We start from the raw sequence: 15837 nt of genomic DNA, 5'->3' as shown, positions 1-15837 counted from the left end.
TCGCCAGATAGAGAAGGGAATTAGACTGCAGCAATTTCTGTAGAGGGACTGTTAAAAACTGCCAAATAATTTCAATTGCAAACACCGCTTTGAAGACGTATAAATTAGAAGTCCTCATAAAACAAGGGTTGAATATTCCCCGGTATGGTACTGCAATTCAAATTGGGGAGGCCTTAAGAGGATGCATCCATTCACTTGGCAACAATGATCTAGATTTTATTATGACTCAATGGTATCGCATAAAGCAAATTGACCCCATGTGGCAAGGTCTGAATAGCTTCAATTAATTATGCTTCTCCAAACAGCTTCTTTTAGAAAAGTTCTTATACACTGGCACATTTAGAAGACAACGACAACTAGTTAGCTCTCTCATCATTCTACCACTAGATATCGAGGCTATCAAACTCGCGGTCTGCAGGCCAGATGCGTCACAATGGCCACGCACATGCCAGAGATGGTATTCAGCAGGTTCTGAACAGTTCTGAAGAGCCGGTAGGAAAATTTTGAGTGGTTCGGAGAACCAGCAAATACCACCTCTGACTGGCCCTGCCCCCATCTATTCTCTGCCTCCCGAGTCCCAGCTGATCGGCTGGGTCTTCTTTTGTTGCCCTGCACAGGAGAACAGAGCTGGAAAGCAGGTTAGTGGGGTGGGGAGGGAATGGAGATTTTGCAGGAACCTTCCCCTGCTATGCCCACCAAGTCATGCCACGCCTACCAAGCTATGCCCACAGTTGTAAAAATTTTTGAATCCCACCATGCCCTGTTCAGCAAAGTGGGGGAAATCCCAATATGTTACATGACGCCAGCATGACAATGTGAGTTTGACACCCCTGACTAGATCATTATGAAAGTAAGTGCAGCTTACTTTTCTAGTTAAAGCACTTCTAAATTGTTAGTGAAACTCATATAATGTCAGCAATGAAATACTTCGTTTACAACATTCTGCTTTAATAAGGTTGCAAGAATTGGGTATGTCTAGTTTAATGAAAAGAAGGACAAAGGGTGTCATGATAGTAGTGTTCCAATATCTGAGGGACTGCCATAAGGAAGATGGGGTTGACCTGTTCTCCCAAACCTCTGAAGGCAGGACAAAAAGCAATGGATGGAACCTAATCCAGGAGAGAGCCAACCCAGAACTAAGAAATGTCCTGACAGAACAATTAATCAGTGGAACGATTTGCCTTCCGAAGTTGTGGGAAGTTTTTAAGAAGAGATTGGGCAACCGTTTCTCTGAAATGGTAGAGGGCAGTGGTGGCTAACCTTTTTGGGCTCCTGTGCCAAAAATTGTGGGCACACTTGCATGCTTGCGCTCATGTGCCATCACCCAGAAGGCAATGCGCACCCCCCATGTCCCTATGCATGTGTGTGCAGTCCCACCCTGCTAACCTGCTTTCCAGCTCTGTTCTCCTATGCAGGGCAAAGAAGACCCAGCCAATCAGCTGGGACTCGGGAGGCAGAGAATAGATGGGGGCGGGGCCAGTCAGAGGTGGTATTGGTCGGTTCTCCGAGCTACTCAAAATTTCCACTACTGGTTCTCCAGAACTGGTCAGAACCTGCTGAATACCACCTCTGGTGTGGTAGCAGTATGCATGAGATAAGAGACCTGGGGCAGAACCACTCATGAAAGCAATAGGGATCTGATATTGTAAGGGGCACAGGAGAAGAATGTAGGGGAAGCAGTGGGACAGGATATCAGTTGTCCCCATTTCTACATGGTCATACCGTTTCATAGCACCTTGGTAATGTAGTGCAGGGGTGTCAAACTCAACACCCATGGGCCAGATCCGGCCCACGGGCCCGGGAGGATGCCCTGAAACAGTGAAGGACTGGCCCACGGTGCCTCTGCTAGTGAAAATGGAGCTTGAGAGGGCCATGTGCGCCTCCTCTGGGCTCCGTTTCCGCTGGCAGAGGGCTAGCAAAACAAACCACAAGCAAAACAAAGCAAAAGGAGAACCGTTTCCCCTTTTGCATTTGAGCATCCAAAGGACAGGAAAGGAGAAAGGGGAAAGAGAGAGAAACAGAAGGCAAGATGGGAGGGGAACAAAGAAAGAAAAAGAAGGAAAGAGGGGAAGGAAGGAAAGGAAGGGAGGGAGGGAGGAAGGAAGGAAGGAAGGAAAGTCTTGCCTTAGCACTTGGCCACCAGCAGACGGCAAGGCTTCTCTGGAGGACAAGGGTTTGGTGTTCTCCCTGCTCTCGGACAATGGGTTTCTCCAGCCCCACCTGGGCCATCACAGGTGCCCCGACACGAGTGATGTCGAGCTGGCCAGGCCCCCACCACCATACCACCCCCTCCCCCGATGCATCCCTCAATAAAATCGAGTTTGACACCCCTGCTCTAGCGAGTCGTACAGATGATAGCCTTACCCTTTGCTGATGCTGTTTGAAAGAGACAGATAAGATAAATTTATTGTCATTGTACTCAGAAACCTGAGAACAACGAAATAAGGTGCTCTTTCACAACATACAACTGAGCAACACCAAAAGACATATACAAATAACAATGTAAAACAAATTAAAACAAATAACAGTTAAAAAACTGGCAGATTCTTATGGTGACGCAAGTGAAGTGGTACGTTTTTATGTTTAGATTTAAACATTTCAGAGCACAATTTTCAAATCATTTTCACGTACATTTAAACTGTAAACAAAAGACCTACTTATCAGACTCCTTTGAAAATCTAAAGTGGTTTGGGGTTTATACTCCTAGGGAACGCGTACAACCACTTTTGATGAGCAAATTTTTTGTGATTATAAAAGCATCATCCATCTGTGAAATTGAGAGCAACTCTGTGAACTGTGGTGTTAGTTTTCTATTGCAGTCTTTCATAAATCTCAGGCCTGATCGTCAAGAGGATGTGGCACATTGATATCTGTCTAAGTAACCACAAAAGAACAGTGTGGTGAATGTCATCACTTTATGGTGACATTTCCATCACATAGTGAATCTTAAAATCTCCCAAGCTGAGCAAAATGTTGTCTTTAGATATAGACGAATTCAAAGAGCTTGAAATAAGAAATCTTTTTTTAATTAACATCAGAGCAGCTGAAGAAATAAACGTCAAATGTTTCTTTTAAAACATTTTATTTTTGCTTCATTAGTCACTCTGCTATTCAGTTGTTTCAATTTTTTCTTGTTTTTTCTCTTTTTCCTACAAACAACCACAGCCACACAGACGCTCAGAATTAGGGAGGCTGGTTTTGAATGTAGGGGGGAAATCTATACTCTTTTTCTGTCTGTATGTCTGGCTGTCTCTCATCTCTCATCTATCTATCTACCGTCTATCACATCTATCTATCAACTATCTACCGTATATCTAATCTATTAGCTCTCTTTATCATCTATCTGTTCTACAGTATATCCATCCATCCATCCATCTACCATATATCTAATCTATTAGCTCTCTCTATCATCTCTATTCTACAGTATATCCATCCATCCATCCATCCATCCATCCATCCATCCATCCATCCATCTACTATATATCTAATTTAATCTATTAGCTCTCTCTATCATCTATTCCACAGTATATCCATCCACCCACCCACCCACCCATCCATCCATCCATCTGCCATATATTTAATCTAATCTATTAGCTCTCTCTATCATCTATCTACTCTACAGTATATCCATCCATCCATCCATCTATCCATCCATCCATCCATCCATCTGCCATATATCTAATCTAATCTATTAGCTCTCTCTATCATCTAAACAACACGAAAATGTTTACAGTTCCTCTCCCGTCCCATCCCACAGCTTGAGAGGCCCCGTTCTCCCAAGAGTGGCAATGTTTCTGGATTAGTTTAGCGGAGGGGGGGGGGGGAGAGGAATCTGCTTTGGATATAAATCTTCCAATTAAAAAATTTAGATTGTGATACCAGACTTCTCTATGAAGATGGAAGTATAAGCTTAACAGAAATCTGTTTTCCTACCACCAATGTCTATATACTCTGTCTTGCTGGACCCTTTGTTACAAAACGGGCAGAAAGCTGGCTGGCTAATATTCATTTACAATTCTGTATATGGTGCCTCCCCTCAGAACTCTAGGTAAAATATGGCAGACATATCTGGATTTTCTTATTTCTACAATGACCTGGATTGCTGTGTATGCATGATGTGTAGTCAATAGACCTGGCAACCATAGTGAATTGATCAACCCCTTCAGTTTAATGTTACTTATTGAAAGAATTTTGGACACCAGAAATGTTATATGAAAGGATTCTATAATGTAGTTATATTGGAAATGTGCTCAAGCTTGCAGCTCTGTGTTGAGGCATATTGGGCTAGAGGGTAAAAAGAGATATCAAAGGATTACAATGGGAAAAAAATTGTTAGTACTCAGGGTTTTTTTTAATGTTTCCATTTAATTGAAAAAAGACAACATTTTCTAGTTTATGTAGAAATTATGTTTATTGCATTGTTTGTATTTGAGGGTCTTGACAGCTAGCTGCCTTTGAGTGTGGCAACTTATAGCAATGATGAAATTTCAGTAAAGAAAAATAAATTAGAACATTAAATGATTCAACTATTGTAAACTGAAGTCACAAATGTTGCTTTCCATTATGCAGTCGAGTTACAGGGTTTTTCCCCCCCCCACTTTTCCAAAATGTATTTGTGTTTTGCTAATTGGATTTTTACATGAATGGATGCCCAAACTACAAAGTTTCTGTAGAAAAATCTATGTTTTCCTTATGTTCACTGCTAAAGGAGGTTGCTTTGACTGCAAAATGCACAATACTAGAAGGTTAATTGTAGTGTTTCCCAAAAAAGGTAAAACTGGAAGAGAAAATTGTTTGAAGGTAGAGTAGTTCAAGAAAAGCAAGTCATTTTTGTTTTTGGGTCATTATCGTCTTTTTTTTTTTTTTTTGAAGGCATGTCCGCAATAAAATAGTTTTTAATTGAAAACAGTAAACAGGAACCTCCATGCAACAGAACCATTATCATTTCCAAGCATGCAGGTGCTTTTTAAAAAATTAAAAAATAGAAGGTGCCTCAAGAATGCTGGCAGTTTTATATTTGCAACATACCATTTGTTTGTTAATATATGTATATATCTATATATTTATATATTTACATTGTTACTGATCAACTTTCCTTACAAGCTTCAAAGATAGGAAAATATACAGTACTTTTGCATATAATGGTATATCCTTGTAGCCCCTGAGTCAAGTATTGAGATTTTGATAGGGAAAAAAAAGGAAGAAGGAAGGAAGGAAGGAAGGAAGGAAGGAAGGAAGGAAGGAAGGAAGGAAGGAAGGGAGAAAAACCTCAGACATTAAAAGCACTTACATTTTAGGTGATGTAAGAATGCAAAAGGGTCATTTCCCAGGAAGGCCAGGATCGGAGACATGCCTGTGGAGACCCAACATTCCTGTCGTGCTTAGGGGAGAATCGGGCAAGGACGGATGCCTATTTGGGTGGAGGTAGGTCTTACGGAGTGACGGGGTTGGCTCTACAGGGAGGTCCTGCTCCTGTTCCAAAAGGGAAGCCAGGTTATCTTCCGAGGCCAGGTGACGGTGCTCTCCACTTGAGAGGGATTCTTTGGATTTCTCTTTCAATTTGTCAAGATCCAAGAATTTGGGACCCTGAGAAAACACAACAAAAAAGAGGCCACCGTGGCGATTATTGCCATTAAAAAGCACTTCAGAACATTTGTTGGGGTGGTTGGTTTTTTTTTTTTTTTTTGACGAGTTTACACTACTGGAGAATTTTTTGAAAAATGAGCAGTGGGGAAATCAGAAGTCGAGCTTAGTAAAGATGTTTCATCTAGAAGAGCTGTGGTGGCACAGTGGTTAGAAGGCGGTATTGCAGGCTGACTCTGCTGACTGCCAGCGGTTTGATCCTGACTGGCTCAAGGTTGACTCAGCCTTCCATTCTTCCAAGGTCAGTAAAATAAAATTTGGGACCCAGATTGTTGGTGGGGGACAATAGGCTGACTCTGTAAACCACTTAGAGAGGGCTGTAAAGGACTGTGAATCGATCTATAAATGCTATTGCTATTAAGCAATCCGCTGTGTTTCTGAGCAACAGATACACATCAGTGCAATCCAAATACAGGTGCTCCTTGACTTACAACCACAACCAAGCCCCAAATTTATGTTGCTAAGTAAAACAGTTGTTAAGTGAGTTTTGTTCCATTTTGCGACCTTTCTTGCCACAGTTACTAAATGTGTCACTGCAGTTCTTAAGTTAGTAACATGTTTGTTAAGGGAATCTGACTCCCCCCCCAACTGACTTTGTCAGACGGTCGCAAAAGGTGATCAGCTACATAGCAACCGTCATAAATATGAGTCAAATGCCAATCATCTGAATTTTGATCACTGTGACCACGGGGGGGGGGGGGGATGCTGCAATGGTTGTAAGTGTGAAAAACTTTTGTTCAGTCGCTTTTTTCAGTAATGTTGTAACTTTGAACAGTCACTAAGTGAACTGCTGTAAGTCGAGGATTGCACTACCCGTAGTACCTAAGGCATTTAGGTGGATGTCTTCCCCTCTGCAGCTTTTGGAATGCAGATGCCACCTTTGAGGTTGAAGGAAGAACTTCTTCTCCCAGATCGCATGCAGGCAAGCGAAGCAAAGAGATAGGAAGGAGGCCTCACAGAGTTCAGCCTTCAATGGTCAATGAAGGAATTCAAACCATTCAGTGAATTCCAACAACTGCATGGGTGAAAAGGCTACCCGAAGCCTGCTTATCAAAGTAGCCTTCACTTTGCCAGCACTATTCCTTTCACAACCAAGACATGACTCTTGCCTTCATGTCCAACTAGTCTACCTCCATAGAGGAATTTGCCCATGCAGGAAACAGGCCCCTGTCAAGCATTAGGGAAATCAGAAGATTCAGGCAGTTCAAATGTGTATAAAGATTTAGTTTACTTTATTGTCACTGCACCTCGTACAACGAAATCAAACACCATCTTCAGTGCACATCATGACCATGAAAATAAACACAAGCATACAACCTTTGCCCTCCACACCTTGAACCGAAAACCCCCGACCCCGCACCAATACTGCCCTATACGGCAGAATTCAAAAGAGCTATTGCCCTGGGATAGAAGCTGTTTTTCAGCCTATTTATTGTGAGCTTAAGCTCTCTATAAGAATCTGAATTATTAACAGCCAATGGAAATTAGCGGGAGTTTAGAATAGAAGGAATTCAAGGTAGGGTGGACTTATATCTCATATGAGCGCTGTTGTGGTCCGCCAGCAGCCTGCAGAGATAGCAGCAGAATTGGACAGCAGGGAAGAACATGGGCAAGTCTGGGAGTTTGGGGAGGACTTGGAAGTTGGTCCTGCGTCCGATACAGAGATGGGGCCAGGGCCATCTAGGAATTATGTGCCAGAGCCTCCAGAATCTGGCAGCAGCGAGGCAGAGGAATAAGGGGAGCCTGTTCCCAGTGCGCGTGTGCGCAGAGCTGCCGGAAGGCAAGACCAGCTAAGACAAAAGGGGCAACTCAGGAGTAAGGCTTGGAGGTGATAGATAAGATATAAAGGAAGTGCAAAGGGACAGGAACCTTTGCAGGAAGCAACATTGTTTGCTCTGGTCGGTTTGGAACCTGAAAGCTGAACCTGAATTTGTGCTCTGTTTGGTTTTGAAAGACTAATTGGTACTTTAGTCATTGGCAGCACTTCAAGAAAGACAAAGGTGCATTCTTATCAGACTTCTCCTGAAGAACTTTGGCAGACTTCCATGGGACTATTTATAAATGGTTGAGACTCATTACGGGCTGTGAATGACGATAATTCACAGTCAATGAACTAAAATAAAAGGGTTTTGGATTTAACATGTGTTTGTTGGTGTCTCAGGAAGCCTTGGTCAGAACAGGCGCAATGGGATTCTTGACTGATGACATGTTTGATCCCTCCTTTGTTTACTTAAGTTTACTTTATTGTCATTGCACCTCGTACAATGAAATCAAACACCTTCTTCAGTGCACGTCATGACCATGAAAATAAACACAAACACACATCCTTCACCCTTCACACTGAACTGGAAACCCCCGACACCACACCAACGCTGCGCTATACAGCAGAATTCAAAAGAGCTACTGCCCTGGGATAGAAGCTGTTTTGGGGCTGATCCTGGTCGTCATCTACAGCATCTCGAGTACAGAGGCCTTTGGTCTAACCCGTTTGTGCTGCTTTTCTCATAACGGATCTGTGTGAAGAACATCCTGTTTCCCACAAGAGGATAAGACTTTAAATTATGTAAACCCGCCCCCTCAGAAATGCCTTACCTGTGAAGGACTGAAGCTTCGGTCTGTTTTAATGGATGCGATGGGATGAAGATGTCGCAGTAGCCGGACAGCTGGTTTCTGGTAATCTGCACTTGCCATCACCATGCTATAAGCAGGTGGGATGAGGGCTGACTGTCTCTGCAACAGCTGTAAGATGGTTTGAATGTCAGCTGTCATTTGGGATTCAAGCCTGGAAAATAACAAGAAATAACCCGTCTGTTGTAATGGTGCAGACACTCCACCTTCTCTCAAGCTCTCAGAGCAGAGCGCTATGGATGGTAATGCATTAGGCATGCTCCTTTCTACAGGGTTTCACGTGACTTTCCCCTTGCTAGTGGTGGGAAAGTCACACCTTATATAATGTGCAGTGGTTTCATTTTTGTTGACCACTAGAGGCACTATGGGATCATTTTTGTCCTATTGGGACTGATAGCAATCGCACTTAGACTTATATACTGCTTCACAGTGCTTTACAGCCCTCTCTAAGCAGTTTACAGAGTCAACATATTTCCCCCAACAATCTGGCCCCTCCTTTTAGCAGCCTCAGAAGGATGGAAGGCTGAATCAACCTGGAGCCAGGGAGGATCGAACTGCTGGCAGTCGGCAGAATTAGCCTGCAATACTGCCTTTTAACCACTGCGCCACCACAGCTCTTACTAACTGATCAACTGTAGATAGCCAGAATGGTTTGAACTGCAAAGAATAATACCTGGCTAACTGTCTGTTGAGGGGTAAGATGGAATTGTTCCCATAGTGCTTCCTAGAGGTCAGCATAAAAGATACAATTAAGGACTTCACATAATTTGAGTATATGACCTAGCAGTATTTAGAGCACGGGTGTCAACCTCGCCGCGTCATGTTGCTGCCACGTGACATATGATGTATTTTTCCCCTTTGGGGTGGGCGTGGCCTGCATGTGACGCATCTGGTCCATGGGTCACCAGTTTGACACCCCTGCTAGAGGAACAAAAGAGAAAACTCTTTTTTATTTTATGGGGGACATAAAGATGTGTGAAACCAAAGTGCACAGTAAGGTCAGGCCTGCAAATTAGCTACCATCAAGAGTTCACGTAGCATTTGAAAGGTTAAGAAAGACTCAAGGAACAGTATTTTTAAATTACAGCCGCACAAAGTAGCTCTGGTGATATTGGCATTGCATGACGTAGCTTATTAAGCTCACTAAGAAGAATTTAGGGTTTTCTAAAAAGTAAGCTGAAAAAAAAAAAGGGATTGGAATTGATGCTTCAAGTTCTTGCCAGGAGCTTTTTAAGCAACAGAAAAACTAAATTGGCATCAGAAATAACGATAGCGATTGGGAAGAAACTCTAGCATACATTTTTGGCTGAGTGAAGCAATGGAAGCTTTATAGATTTCTGAAAAAGAAATCCTCCTAAATACATTTCCCCTAAGGTTGGTTTTCAAGGAAGCATGCTAAACTGTGTAGCTTTCCGTTAAGTTCCAGTGTTTGATCTGATTACAGTTGATATGTGAAAAATTGCTTCCTTTAAGTAACCATTGGGATGTAGCAGTGGGAGAAGAACAGAGACAAGCTATTTATTTGGGCTTATCAGGCTTGCTCTTCTCATATCCCACTAGCCTCACCTGTATAGGACCTGTGGGATAACAAGGCAAAACCATGCTAGAGAATTTCCTGACATGACATGAGGAACACTGAATTTTCATTTCACTGTTGCCTCTATAACTGAGCCTTGCAATTTATCACAGCAGCCATCAACTTGGATCGCAGCTGCTCTCTGGCAGAGATTCCCTCCGAGACGTTGCCTGTGTGAGCTAGTTTCACTGGGAAAATCAGAAATCTTCCACAAATTGTACCTGAGCAATGGTTTCCTCTCCCATATGTCTTCTAACTGGTGGGTGGGATTCCAAATGCAGATCCTTAAGCCCCCCAGTTATTTATTCTGATCTATTTCAAGAGCGTAAATGCTTTTTTATCAATACAGGTAGCCTTCAATGAACAACTGCAGTTGGGACTGGCAATTCCATTGCTAAATGATGTGGTCATTAAATAAAAATCACAGGATCACATCACCGTGCCCAACTTAGAGCAATAGAAAAAAGACTTACATACTGCTGCGCAGTGCTTTACAGGCCTTTCTAAGTGGTTTACAGAGTCAGCATATTGCCCCCTACAGTCTGGGTCCTTATTTTACCCCCACCACCCCGGAATGATGGAAGGCTGAGTCAACCTTCAGCCGATGAGAATCGAACTGCCAGCAGCCGGCAGTCCACAGAAGTATCCTGGAGTACTGCATTCTAACCACTGCGCCAACACAGCTCTGATGACGGAGCTTATGATTCAGCTCTGCTATGGTCATTAAGCAAATCATCCCCTGGTCATGAAACATGATGTCATGTGACTCCAACCTGTGACTTCCCACTGACTACTCCTTTAATTTTGCTTGTTGGAAGCCACAAAAGACAACCGTGTGATTCTGTGTGCAACCATTGCACGCGTGTTCTGAACGGGCCACGCCAGGGATGGGATGCAAATATTTTTTTACTACCGGTTCTGTGGGCATGGCTAGGTGGTGTGGCTAGGTGGTTATGGCCATGTGACTGGGTTCTTTTTTGTGTTTTGTTTTGTTTTTTTGCACAACCCCCCTGGCACTCTGGTTTTTTTTTTTTTTTTTGCTTCCTGGGTGGCCATCTTTGCTCCCAGGAGGCTTCCCCGAAGCCGAGGAGACACCCCCCCAATGCCCTTTTTGCCTCCTGGGCTTCAGGGAAGCCTCCCAGGTGAAGCAGTAAGACAGCGAGGGGGATCCCAGCACAGCTGATCATCAGAACAGCTGAACATCCGGGATGGGGGGGGGGAGAAAGAAAACAAGAAATACCAGTTCGACCAAACCAGTAGCTGTTTTTCTACTACCGGTTTGGCTGAATGGTAGCATTTTTTACTACCAGTTCGCCCGAACTGGGCCAAACCGGTAGAATACCACCACCAGCTTGGTAGTGGGCCACAGTCTGGCAGTTGGGGACCCCTGTCTTAGATGTACTCTTCCAAAGAGTGGGTGGTGCAGCAGAGAAGGTTCCTGGTTCCCAACAGACAGAGTTCTTTGACCGACAGGATCCGAAGTAGGTCCTCCTTGCTGGCACAAGTAGGACGGCCATAAATCTTGAGTTGAGCCCCTCACTCTTAATGCTTACTGGAAGCTTATGTAAAATTATTAATCAACGGGAAGCTGGGATATCTGCATGCACTGTGTTACTTGGTGCTTGCTGTAAACATATGTTTTAATACAGTATTTTATTATTCCTGGAAATTAGGCCATTGCTATTCAGGCTTTATTGGCTCATAGGCTGCAAGACAAGTGGCTTGCCCTTATATTGGCTTTAAATTGCTTGTTAAAATGTAGAGAGAACATGCCTAGGAGCACTTAGTGTCTAATATGGACGGGATTTGTCAATTCAGGATTAAATTGCCCATTTGTCAGGAGAAAAGTGATGACGGTAGTGGAATACCAGGGAGAGGATTATTATTATTATTTTTTGAAAAAGGTTAGAGACCTGAATAAAAGCCAATTTCCAATTAGATGCAGCTTTGCCTGCTGGCAAGTCCCTTTTGTGCCTTTGTGCAGATTTTATTCTGGTGGTTTTTAGGGTATGATCCTGGAAATACCGCTGGAGCATTGGTAAAAGGCAGTGCCAAAGGCTGCCTTCTGATATCCCTTTGGGACTCCTTTTGAATTTGGGGAAGCAAATGTGATTTCCTACCTCTGTTGAGAGGCCTGTTTTTAGTAATTAAACTGCTCGGTGCATTATTTGAAATCTATAGAAATCTATAATACAGGTCATCCTTGATTGGGCCCAATGTTTCTGTTGTTAAGCGAGACATTGGTTAAGTGAGTTTTGTCCCATTTTACGACTTTTCTGGACACAGTTGTTAAGTGAATCACTGCAGTTGATACTATCAGTGACCCGGTTGTTAAGTGAATCTGGCTTCCTCATGGACTTTGCTTGTCAAAAGCTCGCAAAAGGGGATCCCATGGCCCTGTTAGGACACTGCAACCGTCATTAACATGAGTCAGTTTCCAAGCCTCTGAATTTTGATCAGATGATCACAGGGATGCTACAAAGGTTGTAACTGGGAAAAATGGCCCTAAGTCATATTTTTCAGTGCCATTGTAACTTGGAACAGTCTCTAAATGAACTGTTGTAAATTGAGGACTACCTGTAGTCCCAACTGATACCAAACCAATCATTTTAGTTACAAAAAAAAAATGTAAATAATGTCTATAGATACAATAGGAATTCCCTGTCCTCTCCCCTCATCTGCACCCTTCTCTCTAGAGCACGGGTGTCAAACTTGTGGCGTCACATTGCCATCACGTGATACATCGTGGTGTTTTTTTCCTTCGCTGGACTGGGCTGGGTGTGGCCTGTGCGTGATGCATCTGGCCCACGGGCCGCCATTTTGACACCCCTGCTCTACATAGTCTCCCAAACTTAGGGCTAGTAGTTTTGGCAGCAAACATCTGGATGACCATGAGATGGCAGCAAAATGAGAGTTATCTTTTCATTGCAGCCCCATGCTGGTAGCCTCACCCAATTTCCAGAGTGGATTGGGAGGGAGTGCGCAACAAGTAAACGTTTCTTTATTTAGAGTTTGATCCTGTACATGTGTGCAAAATGTTCCGTGCACAAACAAGTCTGGGCCTAAGACACTAATGTTGGGTGGCCCATGTATAAATTAAATTAAATAATTGTTATTCCTTCCTAAAGGAAAGAGACTCTGTTTTTTTCCTATTTAAAACAGACCTGTTTTTTCTTGTGGTTTTTCAAACAAATGTAAGTTACATTTTTTACTTGATAGAATTTGTTATAGCGAATAAAATGGTACAAATAGTTTTAAAATAAACCTTTTCCTTCTAATCTACAGTAATGAGTGGAAATTTTTCTAATTATTGGAATGTTATTACAACATCTTGCTCTATTGGACCATTTCAGATTTGTTTTGACAGCGTGCATGGCATTTAGAGTATATCTTTTTTTCACAGAGCAGTGATGAGTTTTAACCAAGGTTTTTAGAGCAATTAATTTATTTATTTCGGCTAACAGTTTTCCCTAATGGCATGGTTGCCTATTAAGTTAAATATTATAAATGTCCCAGCAACTTAGTTCTTTTGAATCGACGTGCATATTCAAACATTACATCAAGAATTTAAGCAGATAAGGTTTCATTTTGTTTTGCAATATCTAACTCCATTGCATTGCAGTGGGATCAACCATCTTATCTGTCCTGAAGAATTATACAATTTTTTAAGCTTCCAGCTTTCCCCCCCTAATAACTAACTAAAAGTCGTCTCACCTGCACACTATCCTAATGATGAAATTCTCTACCTCTAAACTAATTTAAATGCCCTTTCTATATTAACACAAAATGGCAACTGGTCCAAGAATTCTAGTTGTGAAACAGAGGTCTTGGACAGTGGCTTAAATTATGCAGCTAAAGTAGCCTCAAATTCTACATCTGATTCCTAAACATTTAGCCAGATGAAATTCACTTCTCAGAATTTCAAGAACAGTAGATAAAGGAGGTTATTACAATGACAGAGTCAATTGGTTCCAAGAAGGGGTGGGTGGATAAAGTAAAACGTTAAGATAGAATTCACAACCTCCTTGACTGAAAGTTCAATTGTGTGGTTGCAACCAGCATCTTGACTTTTTGCCCTAATGCTAACTCAAACAGAAACATTTGAGAACAATCTTTGGATATCTACCACCTTTATAAATGCACAGGAGAAACTTTCATTGAAATCTGAGGGATGTACATATAAACAGACATAAAACATGCAAGCAAATGAAGAATCTCATACATTTTGAAAGCAGAACAGATATTTAGAAACAACGTTCTACTTAATAAGGAACAATCTTTTTAATAAGCGAATTCATTTCTATGTTTATGTACTGTAGATAATATTTCCTGATTGTTTTGTGTCATATACTAATTCTATGCCATCAAAAAAGGAAGAATCACAGCAGTCTATCCTAAAATTTGGACTGCTACTATTGGGTCAGATGAATCAGTTTACCAAGATAAAAAGCTAATATATTGGCAAAAAAGGGGCATTGCCCTTCTTGTTAATAATGATCCTAACATCGTAACAGTGAAAAGTGAGAAATAAACTAATGGAAACGCCGTTTTCCATTATGATTAGTACAAAGCTTAAAAGTGTTTTCTCTCTTTTAACAGTTAGCATTTATATTTTCTCAATCCCCCCCCACTGAACTTGAAATTCTACATTGAATTGAGTTGGAACAAAGTGTACTACATATCCAGTACAGAATCCCAGGCTTGACCAGGAAAACTTGTGTTGATTGTGTTTGATCAATATCAAAATCACCCCTTAAAGGGCATCAGAAGGAATTTGCCCAGGTTTGCCAAACAAGTTCCCCTAAGAGCCCTATTTGCTGGCAAAAAAATATCCTTTGTTCTGAGACAAAAGGGAGAGAGATGAGTGAGAGCTGAAAGGAATCGGATTGCCTGCAAGAGATTGGAGGAAGAACAACTGAGAAAAGGAGAGAGATTGCTGGAAAGGCAGAGACAAGACAGAAACTGGAAACAGTCTTGTGATCTGGGTGAACTGCTTTCCAGGAGGAGCACGGGTCTAATCGACACGTGGAAGGAACTATGATGACAGCAAAGATGAACAAAGCTACTCCCACAATGAGGAGATGAAGAAGAGCTGCAAAGAGTTGATCTTGAAATCAAAACAATTGTCTCTGGATGATGAAAAAAAGGAATTCTTAAGTAGGGATGAAGTAAAGATTCTAGGTCCGAGGTGTCAAACTCACGGGCCACGGGCAGGATGTGTCACGCGCTGGCCACGCCCACTCCCAGTATAGTGAAATTGTGATACGTCACATGACGACAATGTGTTGTCACGAGTTTGACACCCCTGCTCTAGGTGGATACAATAAAACTTGACTCCATAGAAAGGGCAGAGCTAAAGATTTCTGGGCGGGAGGAGAGCAAAAAATTCTGAATCATGTACCAGAAATCTCCGGGAATCAACTGGAATTAAGAGGTGCTCCTAAAGCTTCAAGCAAAGTTTGCAGTCTATATAAATCAAGGATTAATCAGCACCCGTTTATTGGAGGAGTGAGCTTAGAGGAAATCCTTCCTTTCAGAAGTAAAGCGAGAGCTTTTAGGCGAAGATCTATGTTCAGATTACATTGTTTTTAGGTATACTAGTCTGCTATTTGGAAAAAGTCTATAACTGTCTCATGGTAATTAGGTCTGATTTTTCTATCAGGAAGAGATTGACTTTCAGAAAACTTCAGTCCTATGTGTTTTATCCTATCTATCTATGTTATTTGAACCCCCACATTTCTTCCCATATCTTTCTATTTAAGGTTGTTGTTTCGGACACTATTTATACTTTTATCATATCATCCATATGTTTGGTGTTTTGGTAAGCTAAAAAGTATGTTTTCTTTTTCCTTAAATTCAATAAAACTGACTTTTTAAATGATTTTGTTTATATCTTCTTACAAGAGAAAAGGCTGTTCTAAGGCCACACACCCAGAGGTGGTTTTCAGCAGGTTCTGACCAGTTCTGGAGAACCGGTAGCAGAAATTTTG

General features: G+C 42.0%; 1 protein-coding gene across 9 annotated transcripts in view; it reads right to left on the bottom strand.

The window, feature by feature from the left end:
• Window positions 1-4310: 4310 nt before the first annotated feature.
• KCNH7 (potassium voltage-gated channel subfamily H member 7) overlaps window positions 4311-15837 on the bottom strand; it is a 344881-nt gene continuing 333354 nt past the window's right edge. For 3 of the 9 annotated variants that reach the window (XM_087920066.1, XM_087920062.1, XM_087920069.1), the window contains 2 exons: window positions 8236-8425; window positions 4311-5586 (listed from right to left, as the gene is read on the bottom strand). In XM_087920066.1, the coding sequence (XP_087776192.1) occupies window positions 5320-5586; window positions 8236-8425 (457 nt within the window). In that variant the 3' untranslated portion in view covers window positions 4311-5319. The remainder of the gene's footprint in view (window positions 5587-8235; window positions 8426-15837) is intronic. The other 6 variants (XM_087920061.1, XM_087920067.1, XM_087920068.1 and 3 more) reach the window with 2 other exon arrangements.

The sequence above is a fragment of the Pseudonaja textilis genome, chromosome 1, assembly GCF_049901715.1.
Source record: "Pseudonaja textilis isolate UNSWEBS1 chromosome 1, rPseTex1.2, whole genome shotgun sequence".
Lineage (NCBI taxonomy): Eukaryota > Metazoa > Chordata > Lepidosauria > Squamata > Elapidae > Pseudonaja > Pseudonaja textilis.
The sequence above is the reverse complement of the archived record's forward strand: the minus strand, read 5'-3'. Positions and strand labels throughout refer to the sequence as shown.